The following is a 24418-nucleotide window of genomic DNA, read 5'->3' as shown; positions in this document are numbered from 1 at the left end:
GGATGCGTGCCCCTGATTATTTTGGCATCCTTGAGAGGTTCTCGGAATCTTGACTTGATTGCCCCAGATTGTTTGGACAAATAGTTTGAAACCCACTTGAGGTGTATGCCTTTGATTGTTTGGCTTTTGAGAGATTCTTATAATCTTGACTGGATTGCCCCAGATTGGTTGGGCAAAGCATGCCATGCCCCTTGTATACGTAGGATACATTGCTTCTCGGCGTAATCTTGTCTGTCGGGATAACTTTCAGTCATTAGTTGTACCCTGTGCAAGTTCTTTCTGATGCTAACATTTGAAATTATGTAGCAGAATATGTTTAATAATGAATTCATGAGATGCAATGCCTACGTTTGTCTTGAGTTTTAAAAAACATTAAAACAAGAGATGTAAAAGCGTGATATTTGTAAAACATGATATTTGTAACAATGTGATGTTTGTAAAACGTGATATCAACTCGGCATTTGTGGTAAACCTTAAGGAGTCAGGATACCCTTTTGGTAACAGTATGCTTTCGAACTAACCATGCTTCAATTAGGACTTTCAAGGGTTGTAACGTGGCTTGGTTCACGGTTTAAGAAACAAAGGATAAAGGCTCAAAGTTTATTTATCCCCACCCCTCTCCGTGATGATCTTCAGTCCTAAACTCAGTAAATTCGGCTTATGCATTCAGGTTCCAAGAGACTTTTGGGTTTGCACCTTTGATAATGATGATGATTCGCAAGCAAAGAGAATTTTTGAGATGGCAGTCACTTCTTCCTTTCGGTAGTCACAACATTGTGTCGTTCAGGAATTTATTGACTTCTCTTTTTTCATCTTTTGATATCCCTAACTTTTGCCTGAACTGTCTATTTTAAGCTTACAGTCAGCGGGGTGCCTCGATTTTTGCCTAAGTCATCTTTTTGTTTTTTGACTTAGCAGGCTTTTCTTTGTGCATATATTTATTCATTTTTTTTTTGAAAGATATTGACTGCCTTGCTTAATGATTGATGAACCATCATTGGCTTTTGATTGACATCTCCAACACTTCTTTGATGTGTACGGATGAACGCTTGTGATTGAAACCTTTGTTGAAAGGTGTACAGAGTGATTCTCTTAAAATAGAATGCACAGCCAAAATAACTGAGAACTACCCTGCCCCAGGTTAAAAATGCGGGTGTTTCGTACAAAAAGAAACTTCTACTCCTTAGGCTCAAAGGGGTTGACGAGGGATTACCATCCTTATATCTCCACTGTTTAGGAATTGAAACAATGCCTGTACATCGTCAGCATAGTCTGTTCAAAAGCATACTATATGAGGTTGCGGTATCGTTCTCGTCATCCTCCCTTAAAAGGCTTACAGCTTAGCAGGAGTTGAGTATCACAAAACATATGCAAAGTAACGACATAATTTAAAAAGAGTGATAGCGAAATAATTTAATCAAGACAAACATATGCAATGCACTGATGATGATTATTAAAACAGATAATGTCTATCATAATTAGAATGTTTAAACAAACAGAATAGAAATTGCAAATGAAAGTAAATCTAATGATCTAAAAAAGTTCATCCTTCTAGGTATTAATCAATCTTTTTGTGATTAGGCATAGGAGTAGTGATCACCACAGGAGTCTTGGGATGATATAATTCAATTTCACCAGCATCGATCATGTCTTGAATCTTGTTTTTCAATGGCCAACAATCATTCGTATCATGCCCAGGGCTATTGGAGTGATATGCGCACCTCGCATTGGGCTTATAACGAGAAGAAGAAGTATTAGGGTTCTTCGGAGGGTCCTTCAAAGTAATCAACTCTAACTTCAACAAGTGTCGTAATGCCTGAGCCAGCGTCATATTGATTTTTGTGAATTGACGCCTAGGTGCATCTGACTTGCATCTTTGTTGTGGAACTGGTGTAGAGATCAGAAATGTCCTCACAGATTGATTGTGTTCGTTGCGACCTTTCCGATTGTACACAACCTTAGTCATGCGAGGTTCTTCAGGTGAGTTGAAGTCAATGATATTTTCATTAATTAAGTCTTGAATCTTGTGTTTCAATGGTCCACAATCCTCTGTATCATGACCAGGACTATTCGAATGATAAGCACATCTCGCATGATACTTATACCCAAGAGCGGGATTAGTAGGAAATGAATATGGAGGCAATAGAGTTATCAAGTTCTGGTTGAGCAGTTGTTGCAGAGCTTGAGACAACGGCATGTGCAGTGGAGTAAATGCTCGCTTAGGTTTAGATCTATGCTTATCTTGACCACCTTGATGCTTATGTTGATTCTTGCCTTTCTCGATCAGAAGTGCCTTCAGTTCTTCTTGCCCTTTGGACAAATTCATAATCAAGGCTTGGAATTCAACATTCTGAGTTTGGAGATTCTTGACAGATTGTTCGAGATCCATTTTCTTGCGTGGAATAAACAGCGAGGTTGGATGAGAGGTCTATTGTAAGAAACCTGTTATGCGATGTTATGAATGCAAATGCAATATTTTCAAGGATCTTTAGGAATTTAGTTAGCAACATTAGAAATGGTTTGGTCGCGTCTTTGTCTGAAGAACTCTGATTCTTGGATGTTCTTCTTTGGGAATCAAGCTCACCATATCGAGTGGGTCACCGCCTCTGATTCGGGATACCTCTGAATTTGAAGGTACATGGCCAGAGGAAAATAAATCCTCTTGCCCCTTGATAGGTATGATGTCTTTAAACTGGAAGGCAAATGGCCAGAGGAAAATAAATCCTCTTGCCCCTTGAGAGGAATTCAGTCCTTGATAATAGCACCTGAAATTGCGCGCCCTAAATCCCGAAGATCCTTGAAAGGGTTAGTTAACATGCTATGTTATGATGTTATGATGTCATGATGTTATGCGGATGCAGTTCATTAGACATAGTGTGAGATAGTAAGGGTAAACACGTCCTTTAACAAAACCTGCAAGGAAATGAAGGTTAGTAGCAAACACAAAACAAGTCACACAAGTCACACAATTTTTGGCTTAAGGCTTGCATGGAGTCTGATCAGGTGTCCTTCCCAAGGGTGTTTCTATGGATAAGGAGATTTCAGCAACGGGTTCTACCGAGTTACCCAGAATTGTCAGCCCTCCTAAAGCACCCTCGAACATGATACATACATACCATGCAATGATACTTTGAGAAAGAGCCTATCTGAGTTGTAGTATCGGGTAGCGACTATGCTCTTAACATACATCAAGAGTAGTCCCCCCACTACGTTCCTAAAAGTCAGGATGGGTTAAAGGTTACTAACGGTCCTTGAGCTCCGACTCACCCACAGGTATCCACACGAACCTCCCTCATACAAGAGAAGCATGTAAACACCCATAGAGGCCTAACTCAAGCGTGAACTCTCATATTGACCAATCCTCCACATACATGAAGGAGGTCGCCATGACTATGCCACTTCCTATCTTAGATGTACTTGAATCCGGGAGTAGGATTCGTCCTTCAGTTAATTCCCAAAACGCCCCTGAAAAATAAAACAAACAAAGCAAACAATAGAAAACATTTAAAGTGTTCCTAAACTTTTAAGGTAACCCCTCTTTTATCGAATTTAAATCCCCAGCAGAGTCGCCAGTTCTGTAATACGGTGAACTGACTTTTTAATAATCGAAATTTCGCGGTAAGCAAGAGTCGCCACCGACTTTTATTTTATCCAAACTAAATCAGAAAGGCAAAAAGAAACAGAAAAAAACCTTTTTAAAGAAATCTAAGTTCGGGGGGTAATTTATGCAAAGGGAAGGTGTAAGGCACCCTTTGCATCCATGGTTTTCCATGGGCTCTTAATTGCTTTGCTTGCTCGTTTGTTTAGAAAAAGTAGATGAAAGAGATAGGGACTTTAGCTCGCAAATGAGCGTTGCCCTTTTGAAAAATTATGAGAACGAATATAATAAAAAGGTGTGAGCATTGCAAGGCAATTAGGGGCAATTACCTTAAACTCAGATGATAGGTCTCTTTTTGCCTTTCAGAATGAAAGGGTCTATCCTTGCCATAAGAGGGCAGGAAGCCTTTCGTTTGGAGGTTGAAGGGTCATCGAAGCATCCTTTGCCATAAGACTGTCCCATGCCATAGAAGGGCAGGTAGTCTAAGGTAAGGATCAGAATAAGCCTTTCCGTAGGCAGCCAGAAGATACCTCAGCCTTTTTCCGTAGGCAACATCCGAGGGTCGAGGTCATTTGTGTATCGAAGGCAGCATCATTTTAGGGTCTCATGACCTTTTATCGAGGCAACATGGCTGAGGTATCCTCATATTCGAGGGACTGGCTATTCTGCAAAAACACAAGGCAACAAGGCAACAGGCAACAAGGCAACAAGGCAACAAGGCAACAGGCAACAAGGCAACAAGGCAACAAGGCAACAGAGAGGGTTACCCAAAAGCGTGCGTGTGTGCACCAATCACGTGATTATATTCAAATATATTATCTTGTAAATTTAGTGATTCTATGTTCAATTCATGGTTGCCACTCCCTATTTTACTAACCACGCAGATAATATAAGGCAAGAAACAGTAATATGGGGGAGGGAAATTGTAACCAGCGGATCCCTTAATAGGGTTTGACACAAGTAATAATAATAAAAAGCATAAAATAAAAATAGGGTTTAGGGTTACCAACAGCGTAGCTTTAGCAATTGACAAAGCCTGAAAAGGAGAAAGAAGAGGCAAAAAGCAGAGAGTGAGTGCATTATCAAGTTCGAGGGCAAACTTCATTAACCACAAAAGAAAATAGAATAATAAATTAAAAATAGAATAGAGAGAAAGTACTTAGCTTTGTCTGACAGGGTTGAGGGCAAGGGTTTGCCAGAAGCGTTGACTCTGAACATCTGAGAATTAACTAAAAAATATTCGGAAGTGAGTGCATGAACAGTTCCTTTAAATTAACAAGGCAAAATAAATGATTAAAAATTAAAAGGCAGAAATAATATTGTATTAAATATAAAAAAAGAAAAGGAAAAATAAATAATAAAGAAAGCTGAATCGGGACTTAGCTTTGTGAAAGGCATGGCGCATAGTCGGAGGAAACCCTGTTGCTAACCCTGAAAAGAATACACAAATAAATCTTTTTTAGTGCATGACTAATTCTCGCAAAACCTAATTAGGGCACAAGTTAACCATGGTTAAGAGAATAAATCAAACTAATTAATTATTGGTTTTCAACCTAATCAATTAAATCGGTGAAAATAAGATTTCGATTAAATAGCCTAACCCTAATTATGTAATTTAATCAATCAATAAAAATATTTGTAATTAATTAAGTAATTTAAACAATTTAAATCAAATGAAAGATGTTATTAATAACCAAATTAAATTAATCACTTAATTATAAGCTAAAGGAAAATATTATTAAAACTAAAATTATTGACTAAAAAATATTTATTATGGAGATAAAAAAAAAGGAAATATTGTAATTGAAAAATAAATAAAAAAACAATTAGAATAATAGTAAAATACAAGGAAAAGAAAACTTAGCTATATTCCTGTGTGGATGGCCCTGGGATGTCCATGGTGTTCCCTCAATGTTGGCACATTAGATCTGGCTTGCTTGAGATCTTATGGTTGTGATTGGGGGTGTATTGTGGTGGAGTATGGTTGCTTGTACCGGATCTCCTGAAAAATTCAGGGGAAAAAATTTGGAAGTGTTGCATGTGGGGCTCGAACCCACGCCATTACACACGAGAGCTACCATGAAGCGCTAAACCATCAGACCAATGACCAATTGCTGTTAATAACACGATCGCTTAACAAAATAAAAGAAACATAGTTAGTTGAAAATTTTAAAGAAAAGGACACGCGCGCTGGTCATCTTCTTCGTGAGGATGATTCTGAAAAAACAGCCACACTTTTGGCTACGGACTGTAAACGTTGCCATAGACCTCCCCTATTGAAACCTGCCGATAATCATCGATAAACGCAAAACATTGATCCAGATTAACTATGCGATAGCCCCTAAGTCATTTGAGCCACTCAATTCGGTCAGAAACGGCTCCTAAAGGGCTTTCCCCAAAACATAAACATGAACCCTAGCCATGGCAAATTATTATTCTTATACGAAAACTCGCAATTAAAGATGCAAACACAATCCAAACAACCACAGGAACATGTAGATATGCTTGAGAATCATTTAGATTGTGTAAATCGATAGGTAGAGTTTGAGAAAAATTGAAGCAAACCGTGGCCTTAATGGAGGCGATTCTGGACCTGTAGATCGAAAGTGATGATGCGATTAGCTCCAGGGCGTGTCGAGAAACGTTGTTTGATGCTCGTGAGGGCTTGAATTCGTCTAAAAAAATTATCTCCCATGGCACTTTAAAATCACGGTTTGTGAAGCTTAGAGGAACGTCTCTTTTGCGGCCATTCCTTCTAAATTTCGGCAAAACCTCCTTCCTTCTGATCTCAGTAATCCCATATATATGAGAGGGATTTTTTCTGGGCAGTGCTGCGTTTGGAAATTTTTAGTCTATTCTTTTTTCCTGCAAAAAAAACAAACAGACTGAATATGGCAAGGAGAACTCCAACCTTAGCCAATATAACATAGTATACGATCTCAGACTTATTAGCAATTATTATCAACTTCCCTGTTGTTGTTGTTGTTGATGCTCTCATGAGTCTTCTTGGCCTTCTTTATTGTAACCATGGTTGATGAATTCCGTTGGAAATTTGTGTGTTTGCATTTTAAAGTATATGGAGAATAGGTTAGGATTGAAAAAGTGTCGGTGGGAAACTTTTGTATCCGCCCCCGAATAGGTTTTGGATTGTTAGTATATATAATAGCATGATTAGGTTAAAATGAGAAGGTAAAACATGGACCCTAATTATATTAAATAAAAGCCCAAAGCTTTAAACTAATAAAAATAAAAATAAAATAAACAATAAAATAAAATAAAATGATAAATCAAAATTAAAACAATAAAAGGTCCTTTTGTGATTTTTAAAAAGAAAAAATGAAAATAGAATTAAAGTAAATAAAAAGTTAGTAGGTGGAATTCGAACCCGAGACCTCGTGCTAATGAAGCTTTTACGCTCAAATTCTTACCAATTGTGCCAATTCATTTATTCGAAATAAAATGACGTTCGCAAATATATGAGGGCAAATTTTGGGGTATGACAGGGAGATTGTTAGAAGAAGATTTGTTCTGATCAATATTCTTAGTTTTGATGATAACAAGGATATGAATTTTGTGTGAGATAATGTGGTACTCTAATACATTGCAATTTCCCTTTCAGGAAATATATAAAGAGTATGCACAAATCAGCGCTCAGAAGCTTTGTCTCAGAAGGTTCAGCATGCAACATCAGAACATGGTCTGGCAAGACATCAGAAGATGGTCAAGGCAGAATCAGAACATGGGTCTATGGAAGCATCAGAAGAACTTGAGATCAGAAGCAGAAGCATTGAAGTTCTCATGGTATCACGCTCAGAAGCACTTCAAGGTCAGAAGACAAGAAGATGCTATGCACCAAGCTGTTCGACTCTGATGATATTCAAACGTTTTATTCACAAACATCAGATCAGAAGAAAGTACAGGTGGCAGGCTACGCTGACTGACAAAAGGAACGTTGGAAGCTATTAAAGGTAACGTCAGTAGACACAGCATGAACAAGGCTCGAGGTAGTTGACAAAAGCGTAAAACATTAAATGCAATGCTGTACGGAACACGCAAAGCATTAAATGCTCCCAACGGTCATCTTCTCAAGTGCCTATAAATATGAAGTTCTGATGAGAAGCAAGGTTGACGATTTTGCAAACATTTAAACTTGCTGAAACGCTGTTCAAACTCAAAGCTCAGAAACTTCATCTTCATCAAAGCTCACTACATTGCTGTTGTAATATATTAGTGAGATTAAGCTTAAATGTTAAGAGAAATATCACTGTTGTGATTATAGCTTTTCAGAAGCATTGTAAAACTCTTATTTGATTACATTAATTTGTAAGTAACTAGAGTGATCAAGTGTTGATCAGGATACTCTAGGAAGTCTTAGCTTGTGCCTAAGCAGTTGTAATTAGAGTGATCACGTGGTGGTCAGGATACTCTAAGAAAGTCTTAGCTTGTGTCTAAGCATTTGTTCCTAGAGTGATCAGGTTGTGATCAGGATACTCTAGAAGACTTAGTCGTGGGCTAAGTGGAAAACCATTGTAATCTGTTGCGATTAGTGGATTAAATCCTCAGGTGAGGTAAATCACTCCGTGGGGGTGGACTGGAGTAGTTTAGTTAACAACGAACCAGGATAAAAATAACTGTGCAATTTGTTTTTATCGTTCAAGTTTTTAAGACTACACTTATTCAACCCCCCCCCCTTTCTAAGTGTTTTTCTATCCTTCATTACTTTGGAGGGATGGATTAAAATCTTTTGTCCAAGCAAAAAGCTTCAAGGAACCTGAATTCAAACTGATGGTACCGGAAACCCGAACTCTATGCATATCTTCAGAGCTGGCAAAATTGAACTCGTAATATCCCTTTCCCAAAGACAACACACCCCAGTTCTTGATGTCCGTCCAAATAAGAGACAATTTTGCTTTCAGAGCAGCTACCGTTAGCGGAGTAGATCCCTTTGGCCAAAGAACTCTTCCATGGAGATTGTTTTTACATCCAGAAATACCTGCTTCATATTCGTCTTCTGGAATGGTGATGGAGGGTTTGTCCCCTTTGATTACCGGATTTGGAAGTTGCGAAAGCGGAATGTCACAGACTCCTGTAAGAGCTTGAGCGAAGGATTTCGAGCCTTGAGGTTTCGGTTCCGTTGAAGGTAGAGTAATGGTTTGTTTCTGTTCGGTGGGGATTGTTGTGATTTCATTTCTTGTTTCTGGAAAAAGATCCTGCAAATCCATGTCTAATACATCAGAAATTGAAAAAGGGGAAAAAATTAGGGTTCGTCGCAAATCTTCATAATCGCCCTTACTAAAGATTCTTTCATTCCTATAGCATATCACCGTGTCTCTTGATATCAACTAAAAAGAACATAAATAATGATATTGCCTTATTAAAGTAAATGTCTGTTTCAAAAATAAAAAATAAGAATGGAAGTTCTCATAATTTTCGGCCAACAACTATTTTCATTGGTTGGACAATAATTCGTGAGCCATTCGTGATGAAATCATCCGCGTCAAATAGCATTACTCTATTTCAAAATGGTGACCAATTTCTAAACACGCCACCTTCGTAAGATATCGTGAAAAAAAATTTCGCACCATATAGCACTCCCCATTATAGATTAACTTTTAAGAGATCAAAATTAAGACTTGTTAAAGTCCAACTCTTATTCTGTTTGGCTTAGATCCTTTCTTTCTATTTTTTCTCTCCAACTATCATCTTCACACTTTTATCTCTATCTTTCTCTAATATTTTCTCTCTTCTTCATTTTATCAATTTTTCATAATTCCATAATTTCTGTTACACTTACTTTTGATGAATGAGAGAAGGGAAGAGAAGGAGAAAGAAGGAGAGTATCCATGGTCTATTCCGATAGAAGTGACATACATTAGCTAGCATTGAAAGTCTTAGACTTTTTTTCTCAATCATATTTAGGAATATTGTTAGGCTATGTTTGACAGTTACATAGACATGATTGTGACATATCCCAACCCAGGGAATGGATGGTCCCCAGTGTACTTTTCACGGAAGCGGATTCTCTAACGTTCTGGCGGGAACGTTAGAGTAACTTTGATTAATTTTCAACCACATAATACTTCTAACCACTCAAATGCTTCCAGCTGGCTTTGGCTTAGTTAACAAATAAATTAAAAATATAATATAGAAACAACTCTTAACATTGATCAAATTTTCTTTTCTCCTTCAACAATACACTTCACTTTCTGTCATTGTATCACCATCACCGCCGTAACTTCCGCCGACCACCGATACAGTATTTCCTCTTCCTCTCAACATATGTCTCTATTTTGTATGAAAAAAAATTAATTTCTAACATTTCTTATATGTTGATTGAAAAAATAACTTAACACATGTTCATCTAATCTATTCTAATGGCAAATAATAAACTTCTTCAATGTTTTTAAGTTGTTTTCTCTTGACTCTTACTCTTGGCTTTGATGAAAGTTGTTAAACAAGAAACAATCATTTTAAGTTGCTGTCTCTTTGACTCTCTTTTCAATTTTTGTTCATCAAAGTTGTTTTAGTTTTTGTTGTGGTTTGTCTCCTATTATCAATTAGACAAAACAAAGTTCATTGTATTTCTAATTATGTGTATGTAATTCAAAATTTCAGGTTCTTTTACTTGGAAGTATGATAAAAAATGACATCTAAAAATATTGATTGGAAGCCAATGATTGGTATGGAATTTGATTCATCAGAGGCAACTTTTCAATTTTGGCTCGCATACGGTGCACACGTTGGCTTTGGCGTTAGAAAACGTTACGTGAACAAGAATAAAAAAACAGGTTCTATATCATCATGCCGGTTTGTTTGTTGCAAGGAAGGACTACGACAAGCAGACAAGAGAGATGCGTTTGTTAGTAACCATAGAGCTGAAACAAGAACTGATTGCAAAGCAAGGATTTCTATTGTATTGAAGAATGAAAAATTTGTTATTCATGAATTCATAGAGGATCATAATCACTCTTTGCAACAACCAGAGACCACACATATGCTAGCATCACATAGAAAGATAACTGAGGTCCAAGCATATGAAATTGATTTAGCTGATAACTCTGGATTACGACAGAAGTCGACATTTCAACTTATGTGCACACAGGCGGGGCATAGTTCTAATCTTGGATATACACATTTGGATATAAAAAATTATCTCAATGCAAGAAGACAAATAAGCATGGTGTACGGTGATGCTGGATGTCTTTCACAATACTTTCAGCGGCAATTATTGGAGAATCCATAGTTTTTTCATGCATATCAGATGGATGTAGAAGAACAAATTACAAATGTGTTTTGGTGTGATGCAAATATGGTTTTAGATTACGGATACTTTGGTGATGTGGTGTCATTGGACACTACATATTGTACGAACCATGCTAATAAACCACTCGCTCTATTTTCTAGTTTCAATCACTATAGACGTTATGTGATTTTTGGTGCAGCATTATTGTATGACAAGACAATCGAAAAAACCAACACATAGCAACAAAAAACCAAAGACTATCTTTACCGACCAATATCAAGCAATGGCTAAAGCACTTGCTGAAGTAATGCCTGAGACTCACCACGGTTTATGCACCTGTCACTTGTTGCAGAACGGAATCAAACACCTTGGGAATTTGATGAAGGGTGGAAGCTTTTTTTTAAGAGATTTCAAAAAATGCATGTTTGAATTCGACCTCGAAGCAGATTTTGAGATAGCTTGGGCTGATTTGGTTAATAATTACAATCTTCATGAAAATAATTGGATCAAATCTGTTTATACTATTAAAAGAAAATGGGCTTCATGTTACATGAAGAAAGCATTCACACTTGGCATGCGAAGTACACAAGTCAGTGAAAGTCTAAATGCCCACTTCAAATCTTGTATGAAACCGAATGTGGATATCATGCAATTCTTCAAACACTTGGTACAATACTTGATGAATTGAAAATTATAATTAGGTAGTTCATGATGTAGTATCATGAAGCTGTAATTGATATGTAGAATTATATTAGGGGTGACAATTGGATCCATTAAGCTAAAATCCATCTAATCCATCCACCACATAAAAAACTAAGCTAATGGATGAATTAAATCCATCCATTTATATATATGGATAGATCCAATCCATCCAACACATTTTAATAATCCAACGGATTATTTTTATTTTACACTTAAAATTCATTAAATTATTTTAAAAATAATAATAAAATTTGAAAATACAAAAAATTTTAGTTTCTTCAAAAAATGAAATATCGAGTTTTTTTTCTTCGAAAAAACAAAAAAATCGAGTTTTTTCGGAAAAACCAAAAACTCGAACTATTTTCAGAAAAACAAAAAAATCGAGTTTTTTCAAAAAAACCTAAAAGTCGTTTTTTTTTCCCAGAAAAACGAAAAAGTTGAATTTTTTTCTGAAATAAAATCGAGTTTTTTTCAGAAAAACAAAAAAGTCGAGTTTTTACCCAAAAAACGAAAAATTGAAGTTTTTCGAAAAAACGAAAAAGTTGATTTTTTTGGAAAAACGAAAAAGTCGAGTTTTTTCTTCTTCTGAAAAACAAAAAAATCGGTTTTTTTTGGAAAACCGAAAAGTCGAGTTTTTTTTCGGAAAAAGGAAAAATTGATTTTTTTTTCGGAAAAACCTAAAAGTCGAGTTTTTACCAAAAAACCAAAAAGTGAGGTTTTTTGAAAAAAACGAAGAGTTTTTTTGGAAAAACGAAAAAAAGGAAGAGTTTTATTGGAAAAGCGAAAAAGTCGATTTTTTCGGAAAATCGAAAAGTTGGGTTTTTTTTGGAAAAACGAAAAAGTCGAGTTTTTTTGGAAAACGAAAAAATCGAGTGTTTTCGAAAAAACGGAAAGTCGAGTTTTTAAAAAAAAACGAAAATCGATATAAAAAAATTGATATATAAAAAAATATTTTTTAAACTAATATAATTATTTTTTAAATAATTAATTTTTTTAAACTAATATAAAATCGTTTTTAAACTAATATAAATTTTTTTAAACTAATATAAACTTGTTTTTAAACTAATACAAAAAATTATTTTAAACTTATTATTGTTTATCTATATTTTATTATTCTCCCCAACACTCAATTTTTATTATGACCAAAGATTAAAAAAAAATTGGATGAAAAAAATAAAATAAATAACTCTTTAGTAGTTAATTAAGACTAAAATTGATGTCATTCCAATTTATCAATTAAGCATGTAAGAAGTTTTTCCTAGCCAAAATATTGACATGAATGGAAGTATAACATAGAAACACGTGACACGCCAACATATTAATTCTTTTTGGTTTTTGTTGATAGGCAAAGACAGTTTAATTGGGTAAATCGAGACAATCAAATAATTTGTACGTGTCTATTTTCTCCCCTTTCTAACGGAACAAATTATAACAATGAGACCACTTTGTCTCTTCTAAGAGAGCAAAGAAAGCGTGTACAGAATAAGGGAACGATCAAACCGTTCGACCACTTTCTCTCCTCTAACAACAAACAATGCGTGTGCTTTCTCTCCTCCTGTGCTTGTAGATCCCGCCGCCTTGAATCAACCTCCGCCAGTCGTTCAACCCGCTGTGGTGTATGATACCAACGTTAATATTGTTGAGGTTATAGCTAGAGGTGGCAATTGGATCCATTAAGCTAAAATTCATCCACAAAAAAATCCATCAAATCCATCCACCACATAAAAAACTAAGCTAATGGATGGATTAAATCCATCCATTTACATACATGGATAGATCAAATCCATCCAACACATTTTAATAATCCAACGAAATATTTTTATTTTATACTTTAAATTTATTAATTTTTTTTTAGAAAAACGAAAAAATCGAGTTTTTTCAAAAAAACCTAAAAGTCGAGTTTTTTTCCAGAAAAACAAAAAAATGGAGTTTTTTTAGAAAAACCTAAAAGTCGAGTTTTTCTTCAAAAAACGAAAAATCGTGTTTTTTCGGAAAAACCTAAAAGTTGATTTTTTTCTGAAATAAAATCGAGTTTTTTTTCAGAAAAACGAAAAACTCGAGTTTTTTCGAAAAACCAAAAAGTCAATTTTTCTTCGAAAAAATGAAAAATCGTGTTTTTTCGGAAAAACCTAAAAGTTGAATTTTTTCTAAAATAAAATCGAGTTTTTTTTTCAGAAAAACGAAAAAGTTAGGTTTTTTTGGAAAAACGAAAAAATTGAGTTTTTTTTGGAAAAACCTAAAAGTCGAGTTTTTAACAAAAAGCGAAAAGTTGAGTTTTTTTGGAAAGACAAAAAAAATCGAGTTTTTCAGAAAAACAGAAATTCGGTTTATTTTGGAAAAACAAAAGGTCGATTTTTTTTCGGAAAAAGGAAAAATCGAGTTTTTTTCGGAAAAACCTAAAAGTCGAGTTTTTACCAAAAAACGAAAAAATTGAGGTTTTTCGAAAAAAACGAAAAAGTTGAGTGTTTTCGAAAAACAAAAAGTCGTTTTTTTTTTTAAAAACGAAAAAAGTCGAGATTTTTTCGAAAAAAGGAAAAATCGAGTTTTTTTTCGGAAAAACATAAAACCGAGTTTATTAATCCTTTTTGGTTTTTGTTGATAGGCAAAAACAGTTTATTTGGGTAAATCGAGACAATCAAATAATTTGTACGTGTCTATTTTCTCTCTCTTCTAACAGAACAAATTCTAACAATGAGACCACTTTGTCTCTTCTAAGAGAGCAAAGAAAGCGTGTACATAATAAGGGAACGATCAAACCGTTCGACCACTTTCTCTTCTCTAACAACAAACAATGCGTGTGCTTTCCCGCCACAAATGTGAAACATTACTAGTATGAATAGATAGACGATTATAGTGTGAACAGTGCCAAGAAAGATGAAGCGACCAAGTTCTCCTTCTCCATCACGTAGGGAAATAAAAAAAAGCTAAAGCAGCGTCTTCTTCCATTGATAACAACAATGATGATGTTGAACTTTCTCCTGACAGTGAAGCAACTGAAGCTCCGGCAACTGCACATCCAGTTGCTACTCCAATGCTTACTCAGCCTACTGCAATTGAAGATCCCATAATGAGTTCTGTTGTTCCGTCGGTTCCTCCTGTGCTTGTAGATCCCGCCGCCTTGAATCAACCTCCGCCAGTCGTTCAACCCGCTGTGGTGTATGATATCAACGTTAATATTGTTGAGGTTATAGCTAGAGGTGGCAATTGGATCCATTAAGCTAAAATTCATCCACAAAAAAATCCATCAAATCCATCCACCACATAAAAAACTAAGCTAATGGATGGATTAAATCCATCCATTTATATACATGGATAGATCCAATTCATCCAACACATTTTAATAATCCAACGGATTATTTTTATTTTATACTTTAAATTTATTTTTTTTTTTAAAGGGTTAATGAACTTTTTCGTCCCTTTAAATATTTCAAATTTCGTTTTTAGTCCCTCCAAAATTTTCCTTCAAGAAATCGTCCCTACAAAATTTTTCTTCTGAACTATTGGTCCCTAACGTCAAATTTCGTAGCTAATCGGTGGCTAAAGTCGTAGCTAATCTCTAGCAAATTTGACGTTAGGGACCAATAGTTTAGACAAAAAATTTTGAAGCGACGATTTCTTAAAGAAAATTTTTGGAGGGACCAAAAACGAAATCTGCAATATTTAGAGGGACCAAAAAGTTCATTAACCCTTTTTAGAAAAACGATAAATCGAGTTTTTTCAAAAAATCTAAAAGTCGAGTTTTTTTTCAGAAAAACAAAAAAATGGAGTTTTTTTAGAAAAACCTAAAAGTCAAGTTTTTCTTCAAAAAAACGAAAAATCGTGTTTTTTCGGAAAAACATAAAGTTGAATTTTTTCTGAAATAAAATCGAGTTTTTTTCCAGAAAAACGAAAAAAGTCGAGTTTTTTCGGAAAAACTAAAAAGTTAGTTTTTTTTGGAAAAACGAAAAAAATTGAGTTTTTTTCGGAAAAACCTAAAAGTCGAGTTTTTACCAAAAAGCGAAAAGTTGAGTTTTTTTGGAAAAACAAAAAAATCGAGTTTTTCAGAAAAACAGAAATTCTGGTTTATTTTGGAAAAACAAAAAGTCTGATATTTTTTTGGAAAAACGAAAAGTCGGATTTTTTTCGGAAAAAGGAAAAATCGAGTTTTTTCGGAAAAACGAAAAAATCGAGTTTTTTTCGGAAAAACCTAAAAGTCGAGTTTTTACCAAAAAATGAAAAAAATTGAGGTTTTTCGAAAAAACAAAAAAAGTTGAGTTTTTTTGGAAAAACTAAAAAATCAATATTTTCGGAAAAACAAAAAGTCGGGTTTGTTTTCAGAAAAACAAAAAAGTCGAGTTGTTTTTCCTGGAAAAAGGAACAATCGAGTTTTTTTTCGGAAAAACGAAAAATCGAGTGTTTTCAAAAAAACGAAAAAAGTCGACTTTTCTTCAGAAAAACGAAAAAGTCAAGTTTTTTTTCAGAAAAACGAAAAAATCGATTTTTTTTGAAAAACGAAAAAATCGAGTTTTTTTTTCAAAAAAAAGAAAAATCGAGTTTTTTCAGAAGAACGCAAAATCGAGTTTTTTCGAAAAAAATGAAAAGTCGAGTATTTTTCTTCAGAAAAACGAAAAAATCGAGTTTTATTAGGAAAAACAAAAGTTCAAGTTTTTTCGGAAGAACGAAAAATCGATTTTCAAAAAAACGAAAAATTCAACTTTTTTCGGAAAAACGAAATTTCAAGTTTTTTCGAAAGAACGAAAAATTATTTTAGAATATATTTTTTTTATGAAATTAAAAAAAAATAAAAATTTTTTAATTATATTTTGGATGGATGAATATCCATCCATTAGAAATATGTTAATGGATGAATTGGATGAATTTTATTCTTTAATGGATGAATTGAATTGGATTTTTATTAAGAGAGTTTAGTGGATTGCAATGGATTAATGGATTGATTTGGTCCATCCATTAACCATCCAATCCATATCCATCCAATCCATCCATTTTGCCACCCCTATAATTATATCATGAAGCTGGATGTTAGACATGCTTTGAAGCAGGATTTTGTAATTTTGGAAATCAGAATTCTAATGTAATTATGCTTGGTTCAATGCTGAATTTAGACATGATTTGAAGCGCAATTTTGTAACTTTGGAAACTAAAATTCTGCATGTTCTTATGTTTAGTTAAATTATGCATTTAGACATGATTTTAAGCATGATTTTAAAAGTTTGACAGTATAATTTTAAAAGTTTGACAGTATGGTTTTAAGCATAATTATTAGTATATGTACATTTTGATGGTATGTGTACATGGTGTGCTTTTGTCTAAACATAATTATAATGATGTTCTTTCAATATGATGGAATCTGGAATAATGTATGATCTGCAAAAAGATGGACTGGTATGCTTTGATTGTGTAAGAATTGTACAATATAAAAGACTGCAACATTTCAATTAGTTGAATTTGTTAACATGGAAATATTAGTAGAGCTTTGATTGAATGATTCTGTATTATTATTAATCATATTGTAATTGGGTTGTGATTCTTTTAACTTGTTGCAGCCTTTCTCCATTTTCATTGTTTAATTCTTTAGTAGCATCCATTACAAAAAGGTGCTTTAACAATAAGCTTGAATCAAATGTCAATTGTTATTGAATCAAGTGTCAAATGTTATCATGATGCTATCTTGTATTACATAGAAAATACTTTAAGCTTCATACAAGTCACTTTCTATTTTATACAACCAATCATGGCTATAATTCTTACATTATGTATACACTAATTGAGTTACTTTGTCCTAATCACTTTCAATTGAAATATATTTCATAGTTCATTATGTTCTAAAACAAAACTTAAAAAATCAATCACTCTCAAAAACCAATGAGATAGGTTCAAAATCTGCATTAGGGTCTTTTATGTCTGTCTGCACAAAAAAACCAGTGAGATGACTTCAGTTTTGCATAGTGATCTTTCTGCCTTTATGCCTCTTTGTCTTTATGTTGTCAATAGCTTTGTTGCTCTCCCCTATTAACATAGAAGCATGGCAATCTCAAACACAAAAAAACTCAATTGCAACTTTACCACAATATTGTCTTCTTCATTATAACTAATTCTGCAGAGAAAAAAATATAAATGATTCAATCAGAATAATAAACTTCAATGTACCAACAAAAGATGAAATAAAGTAGAACAAATTGTATCAGCAATAATAAATCCTAAGAGAAAATACAACAAATTTTCCTCTTATGTTGAACAAAAAGTAAATCAGTTCAATTTTGCCTATAATGATAAGCTTAAAATTAAGGGATTTGTAGTATTAAGATGAATGAATGGACAATTATGAGTTTAAAATAAAAGAGGATTTTAAGTTTCAAGAAAAAATTGAGGCTGAGTAAAAAAAATTGAAACAAAACCTAATTTACAATTGAGTCAACTAATTACCAAACAAGAACATATTGATTCAGCAGAGCATACAACCTTTTTCAGTTAGTGATTTTACAAATATGAAACAATCCACGTTTGGAGATAATTGAGATTGAAACATCGGTGACACGACGGCAAACAGCAGCATCCAATTAGCATGTGACGGCAGCATTAGCAGCAAAGGTTTGATGGTCGGAGCCGGAAAAGGATGGACTACCGGAGGTAGTAAGATGACTGTAAAAGCAAGGTGAAGTTTTGTAAATTTTTGGGTGGTGATATGTTTCTCATCTATGTGCAATTCATGTTTCTCATCTTTTTCCTATTTTGATTTTGTGGCTGTAAAAAACAAAAACACGTGGAAGCATCCTGAGAATTTGAGAAATCTTACGGTGAAAAGCAACTAAAAGTCACTCTAACGTTCCTGCGCGAACGTTAGAGAATCCGTTCCCACTTTTCACTGGTATTCCGTCCAGTTTTAATCCCAACAACTAAAAGCAATCCATCTAATTTTCTTATGTTTCAAAATTCCATTTTTAAGGGTCAGGTTAGCACTTGAGGGATTCTCACGGGAGAGAATCCACTCCCCACAACCCACTTGATTCCATTCTGCTTAGAAAGTGATAACACAAAGCTGAATACTGTACTTGATTTCACTCTGCATAGAAAGTAATAAACCACAAACTGAATACTTACTTTTCATAACTTCCTCAAGTAAAAGTTGAACCAACTTATACCTAATATTATACCAAACATGCCATTGTTCTTCCAAATTCTATTATATAACAATGACAAATAAAAAATATATTGCAAAACAGTGTGATAAAAACAAGGCCAGTTGAACAATAAAACATAATGTAACTGAAGCATGGTAATGTTTCAACATAGTGTAGAAACTACTATAAATAACTACAAATATCCATTAAAACTTTCAGAACTTGAGCAATCATATATTGAAAATATAAAGTCACATGCATAACCAATTTCACTAGCATCATGCTAGTTAAATCCTGTAATGCAGCAGAGGAGAGGTACCAGTAGGGCATTTTGTTGTAAAGTGAACTACAAATTCTGAAATTGAAGTTTCTCTATATTTTGCAGGATTGTCTTCAGATAATAGTTCCTTGATGGGACCAAACTTTCTTGTAGATTCATGATAAATTGTGCCAAAAAAGCTTGCAATAGACACTCTTGGTGCTCCAAGATTTGCCACTACTCTGTGATGAACACTCTTGAATTTATCATTCGTGACAAGCTGAGATACAAAAAAAAAAAAAATCTAATTAGCCACAAAATAGACGAGAAGATCAAAACCAAATAATTATCTGTTCTCGAAGAAGAAAGACAACAACATGCCTGTATTAAATCACCCATGTTAATGATAAGAGCATCGGGTACAGGAGGCACATCAATCCACATATCCTTATGAAGAATTTGAAGGCCACCAACATGATCTTGAAGAAGCACGGTCAAGAAAACAACATCAGCATGTTTTACCGCTCCCAAAGTTAATTCAGGTTCAGGACATGCCGGATAGTAATGACCGAAAGCATATAAACCGTCCGCACAGCCATAATCTCTTAAATAGCTCGGATTCAAACCAAGAGCTTCTGATAGTAACTCAAACAATACATTCCCCAATTTCTTCACTTGGTTCAAGTATTTCAACAATATGTCCCTACAAACAAATAAAATAAGCATGTTTATGGTTTTGATTAACAGAAGATTAACATTAATTAAGGAAGATTACCTGCATACAATTGGCAGATCTTCTGGTTTAGGGGGAACAGGAGCCATATTGCAAAGGAAAGTATCTTTCCAAGTAGCTGCAACTGCTTTGTATAGTTTAATATTACTATAATACATGAAGGGTTTTGGTTCACGAGTATAAAACTCCTTCTTCACTTCATTATCCTGTTCAAAAAAATTTAACACTCCATCTTTCATTTGATTCAAAATACTCACAGGGATGCCATGGTTTACAATCTGAAAAAATCCAAATGTCTCTGATGCATCTCTAATACTTTCAACAACGCTTTTGCGTGCACATGGATCTTGGTGAATGTTAGCTAGATCTATCACAGGAATAGCATAGTTTTTTGTATCTTCTGACTGTGATGCGATTTTGGTGTTATCATGTGGATGATGGAAGATACGAGGGACCTTGGTGATGCCTGCATCAACAAGTGCTTTGACACCAAGTTTTGTTTCATCAAAAGCTTTTAGTTCTTTTTCTCTTTCGAAATCTTCCATGACTTTCTCTCTCTTTTTTCTTGTAATGTTCTAGTGAGTAGTGACCATATAATTTCCTTCTTTGAAATCCAAAAGCAAAACACAGACTTACATTGCAATTAAAAAAAATACGAAGTGAAGAGGTACAGTTTAATAAGATTTCCCTTTTTTTTTATTACAAACTTTGGTGCGAGGTTCACGTGGAATCATGAAATTAATATAAAAAAAAACGTCTATAGTCAAAGCCATGTGTAGCGTATTTTCTTTTTAAAAACACATGCACAAGTGACACAACAATGCAAGATGTAACACTAGGCAGGGCGAGGAAGACTTATTTCTATAACAAATTATAGCGTGGAACCACTAAATCCTCCATATATATATATATATATATATATATATATATATATATATATATATATATATATATATATATATATTGTCTTAGCCTATCACTACCAAAATTTTGCTATTTAGCCACGGTTAAAACCGTATCAAAATAATAAAAAAACCGTGGAAAAATATAATTAGCCACGATTTACAAAACAGTGAAAAAAAAGGGCGTTGCAATTTATTATCCACGGGTAAAATATAATTTAACCACAGTAATTTTGAGTGTGGTAACAATTATTAACCACAGTTGTACCATGGTAAAACAATATTTTAGAAATGTCAAATCTAAGTTTAGCCACAGTTAAATCGTAGTTAAAAAACGTGCGTCTAATTTCCAGCCCTATTATCCATAATTCAAATTTCATTTTAGCTACTGTCAAAACATAGCTAATTTTTATTTAATCTATTTTAGTTTAATTTTTTAGCCACTAGTTGACCGTGGCAAAAAAAATAAAATTAAACCACCCAGTTATTTTTATTTTACACAAACTTTAAAAACAATAATTTGATGAATTCAAAGCAAAAATAAACAAAATTAAGAGACAAACAAATATTTTAATAAATTAATAATAACTTCCTAATGTCAAACATAAATCTGAAGTATTTCACCACTACAAGTATTATACTTCCACTTCTAAACACTAAAAAATTAGTACCATACTTTCACTTCTAAACACCAAAAAATTAGTACCATACTTCCATTTCTTAACACTTAAAAACAAGTATCATGTTTCTAGTTCTTAACACTAAAAAAACAAGTATCATACTTCCATTTTTTAAAACTAATTTGGAGAAGCATTGCTATTGAATATAGATAACTCATCGTCAAATTTATGCTTCATGAAGTTTTGAAGAACCTCCAATTAATGTTGTGCTTGTGCAAGTTGCTCAGTGGTATGTGTGAGTTGTTCGATGGTTTGTGTAAGTTTTTCTTTAGTCTCTTCATATCCAATTAGTTTTTCTCCCAAATATTCTACATCCTTCTGCAAGTCTTCAACATTCTTTTGACTAAAGCTACCAACTTGAATAAAATTTGTGTAATGTCTTCGTTTTCCAAAAGCTTGAGTAGGACAAACTCCTAAGCCTAAACCACGTACTCGACCTGAGTGTTCTGCTCCACATATTTTTGCAATGGCATCATCAGTATACACATTAATCTTTGATGAGACACCTACTGTGGTAGTACGTTCTTTATCTTCAGACAAGCTCTCTGAAATCTTCTCCTGTTAATAAAAAATATTACTCTTTAGTTGTGAAAAATATATTGAACTAGACCATGAAATAAAGTATTATGACATAGAGAAAAACAAAATAATCAAAACATGATTACTATGTTTTTGATAATGACTTAAATGGCCTATTGCAACCAATTTATTCTCCACATGAAGCTCTAGCTAATAAGCAGATGCAAAGAGTAAATCTCAAAAAATAGAAAAGGAAATTGCCATAAATCATGTGTAGAAACCCATCATTTGCATATACCAGAACTCAAACCTTAAACACCTCACACAAGTACCTCTATATCCAATCCAAAGTATGCTTTTTCACTAGTATATGTTTAAGTGATTATTAATAATAGGCAGCCTTACATGTATCCAATATACAAGTGGATAAAAATTCAAGGTTTTATACCACCTAATACAATATGCAACCATCCTCTTTTTCCACTAAGTATCCAAATAAACATGCACAATAGCAGTAACAAAACCACATGTGCAGACAAAGAAAAGCACCAAATCTACACTTATCTAATGCAGGTTGGGTGCTTCACAATAGAAAATTGTGAAAATGATCTTAATTTGTAGAATTGTGACAACAACAGAAAGATAAGTATACTTACAACCATGACCTTTCCTTCTTCGTTCACATAATTCCCATCCTTCTTTATTAAAGTTGATAAAATAACCCTCGCTTCGACAAACATGTCTCCCTAATTGTAGCTCCTAACAACGTAAATAAGATATAAATTAACAAACAAATATTAATTACAACTTAACTTTGTTATGATACATACATTTCTTGAAACCACTTACCATTTCACGACCCCTTCTTGCATTGCTCTTACTACCACCAGCATGTGAGACTTTAAGCTTCTTACGATTTATGGTATTCTACTCACTTTGTTTCTACAATTTTAAACTCTCTCTCTCTCTCTCTCTCTCTCTCTCTCTCTCTCTCTATATATATATATATATATATATATATATATATATATATATATATATATATATATATATATATATATATATATATGAAAATAATGACATAGTAAAATAATATCCTATACAAAATACTTATACCTTCATTTTTGGACTTTTGTAGTGATGCACAAAAGAAGTCCACTGAACTGGATCCACGCCTGAAGGGGTATTGGAAAGTATTTATTTATTTCTTTTGTTGGGATAGAAGTATTGATTTCGTAACTTATATTTATAGGCTTTCCATCTTTCCCCTAGTGTACACCTCACCCATTTGATTCCAGCAACATAGTCAAACTCAAAATGATCCTTAAAAAGTTTTATTTAAAGGTCAATATTTCATTATAAAAAACACACCAACAAAAGAAAATTAAGCAAAGTTAAAATAATTACCTCAATACATTTCCATTGATCTTGGCTGCATTTTTTGGACATCTCGTCCCATCTTTCAACTGATATAGGACAGTAGGCAGACTTTTTAGCAACTTGGCCTAAGAACCTCACAAGTAAGTTTGAAACCACTCATGAAAATGTTTGTGAACGTATTCTTCCACAATCTTTGACGAATTTCTCTTGCCGCGGTGCATCCTAGAGACCTCAATTCTGCATTTCCTATACAATCAAGTTTGTATTTATTAAGAAAGATGTTGAAAAGGTTTATATAAAATTAAGACATGTAAAAACATAAAGCTTACTCACGAAATTTGTCTACTAATTTACAATTAGTTAACACGTAACGATGAACTTGTATCTTATCCAAGTGCGGGAGTGAAACAATCTTGATGGCTCCAATAGGCCTACCTAATGCTGGAAATAAATTTGACAAGATAGTAGACTCACTAATAGCATTGAACCCATTATCATCATCATTGCGTCTTGGTCGGTTGAACCTCGTTTCAATATCGTCATCTTCAAAATATCTTGAACAAAATGTGAGGCATTCTTCCATAATGTATCTTTCAGCTATACAACCTTCTGGTGTAGCCTTATTACGAACATATGATTTTAAATGGCCAAGGGTCCTAAAATAAAATAAGGTGAGCCCAAGAAAAGCTTAATCATTAAATTTTAATATCAACATAATAAAAATATAATATACCTTTCAACATGGTACATCCATCTATAATGCACTGGACCTGCAATCATTGCTTCCTCTCCCAAATGAATGACTAAATGAACCATAATAGTGACAAAAGAAGGAGGAAATATCATCTCCATATGGCAAAGGGTTAGAGAAATTCGTTGTTGTAGTTTCTCTATATTCTTGACATCTAGAACCTTGGATGAAATTTCTCTAAAGTAGTTACATAACTCAACCAACACTGAAGCAACTTCTTTTGGAAGAGTTTTTCTAAAAGCAATTGGTAGAAGATGTTCAATCAGAATGTGAGTCATGACTCTTTAGACCATATATTTTACGTTTCTTAGTATCAACACATCTAGAAATGTTTGATGCATAACTATTAGGAAAAACCACATCTTTAAGAATTTTTAGGAACATATCTTTTTCCCTAGTTTTCATTCTAAAACATGAATGAGGAAATTTAGAGGAATTTGGATTTGGATATGGATGAAAACTTGGTCTAATTCCCATAATTTGCAAGTCTTTACGAGCAGAAAGATTATCTTTTGTTCTATTTTTGTCATCAA

The 24418-nt window shown here is 33.7% G+C and overlaps 1 protein-coding gene and 1 pseudogene across 5 annotated transcripts; one reads left to right on the top strand and one right to left on the bottom strand.

Moving 5' to 3' along the window:
• The first annotated feature begins 10241 nt into the window (after nt 1-10241).
• On the top strand, nt 10242-14760 carry LOC131635224 (protein FAR1-RELATED SEQUENCE 5-like; annotated as a pseudogene).
• A 2426-nt stretch (nt 14761-17186) lies between these two features.
• On the bottom strand, nt 17187-20313 carry LOC131635217 (1-aminocyclopropane-1-carboxylate oxidase homolog 1-like). Of its 5 annotated transcripts, none has more exons than XM_058905820.1 (5): nt 19696-20313; nt 19302-19623; nt 18981-19200; nt 18003-18182; nt 17187-17637 (listed from the first exon to the last, which is right to left on the bottom strand). In XM_058905820.1, the coding sequence occupies exons 1-5, from the start codon at nt 20196-20198 to the stop codon at nt 17603-17605; spliced, it is 1260 nt and encodes a 419-aa protein (XP_058761803.1). In that variant the 5' UTR covers nt 20199-20313; the 3' UTR covers nt 17187-17602. The 5 variants fall into 5 exon arrangements, 4 of the variants coding, with proteins under 4 accessions (XP_058761803.1, XP_058761802.1, XP_058761804.1 ...); XM_058905819.1 differs by having other exon boundaries at nt 17187-17549; XR_009293758.1 differs by lacking the exon at nt 17187-17637 and adding an exon at nt 18337-18603 and having other exon boundaries at nt 18068-18182; nt 19696-20312.
• Between the last annotated feature and the right edge of the window lie 4105 nt (nt 20314-24418).

The sequence above is a fragment of the Vicia villosa genome, unplaced genomic scaffold, assembly GCF_029867415.1.
Source record: "Vicia villosa cultivar HV-30 ecotype Madison, WI unplaced genomic scaffold, Vvil1.0 ctg.001450F_1_1, whole genome shotgun sequence".
Lineage (NCBI taxonomy): Eukaryota > Viridiplantae > Streptophyta > Magnoliopsida > Fabales > Fabaceae > Vicia > Vicia villosa.
Note: the sequence above shows the minus strand (reverse complement) of the source record. Positions and strands in the feature narration are given on the sequence as shown.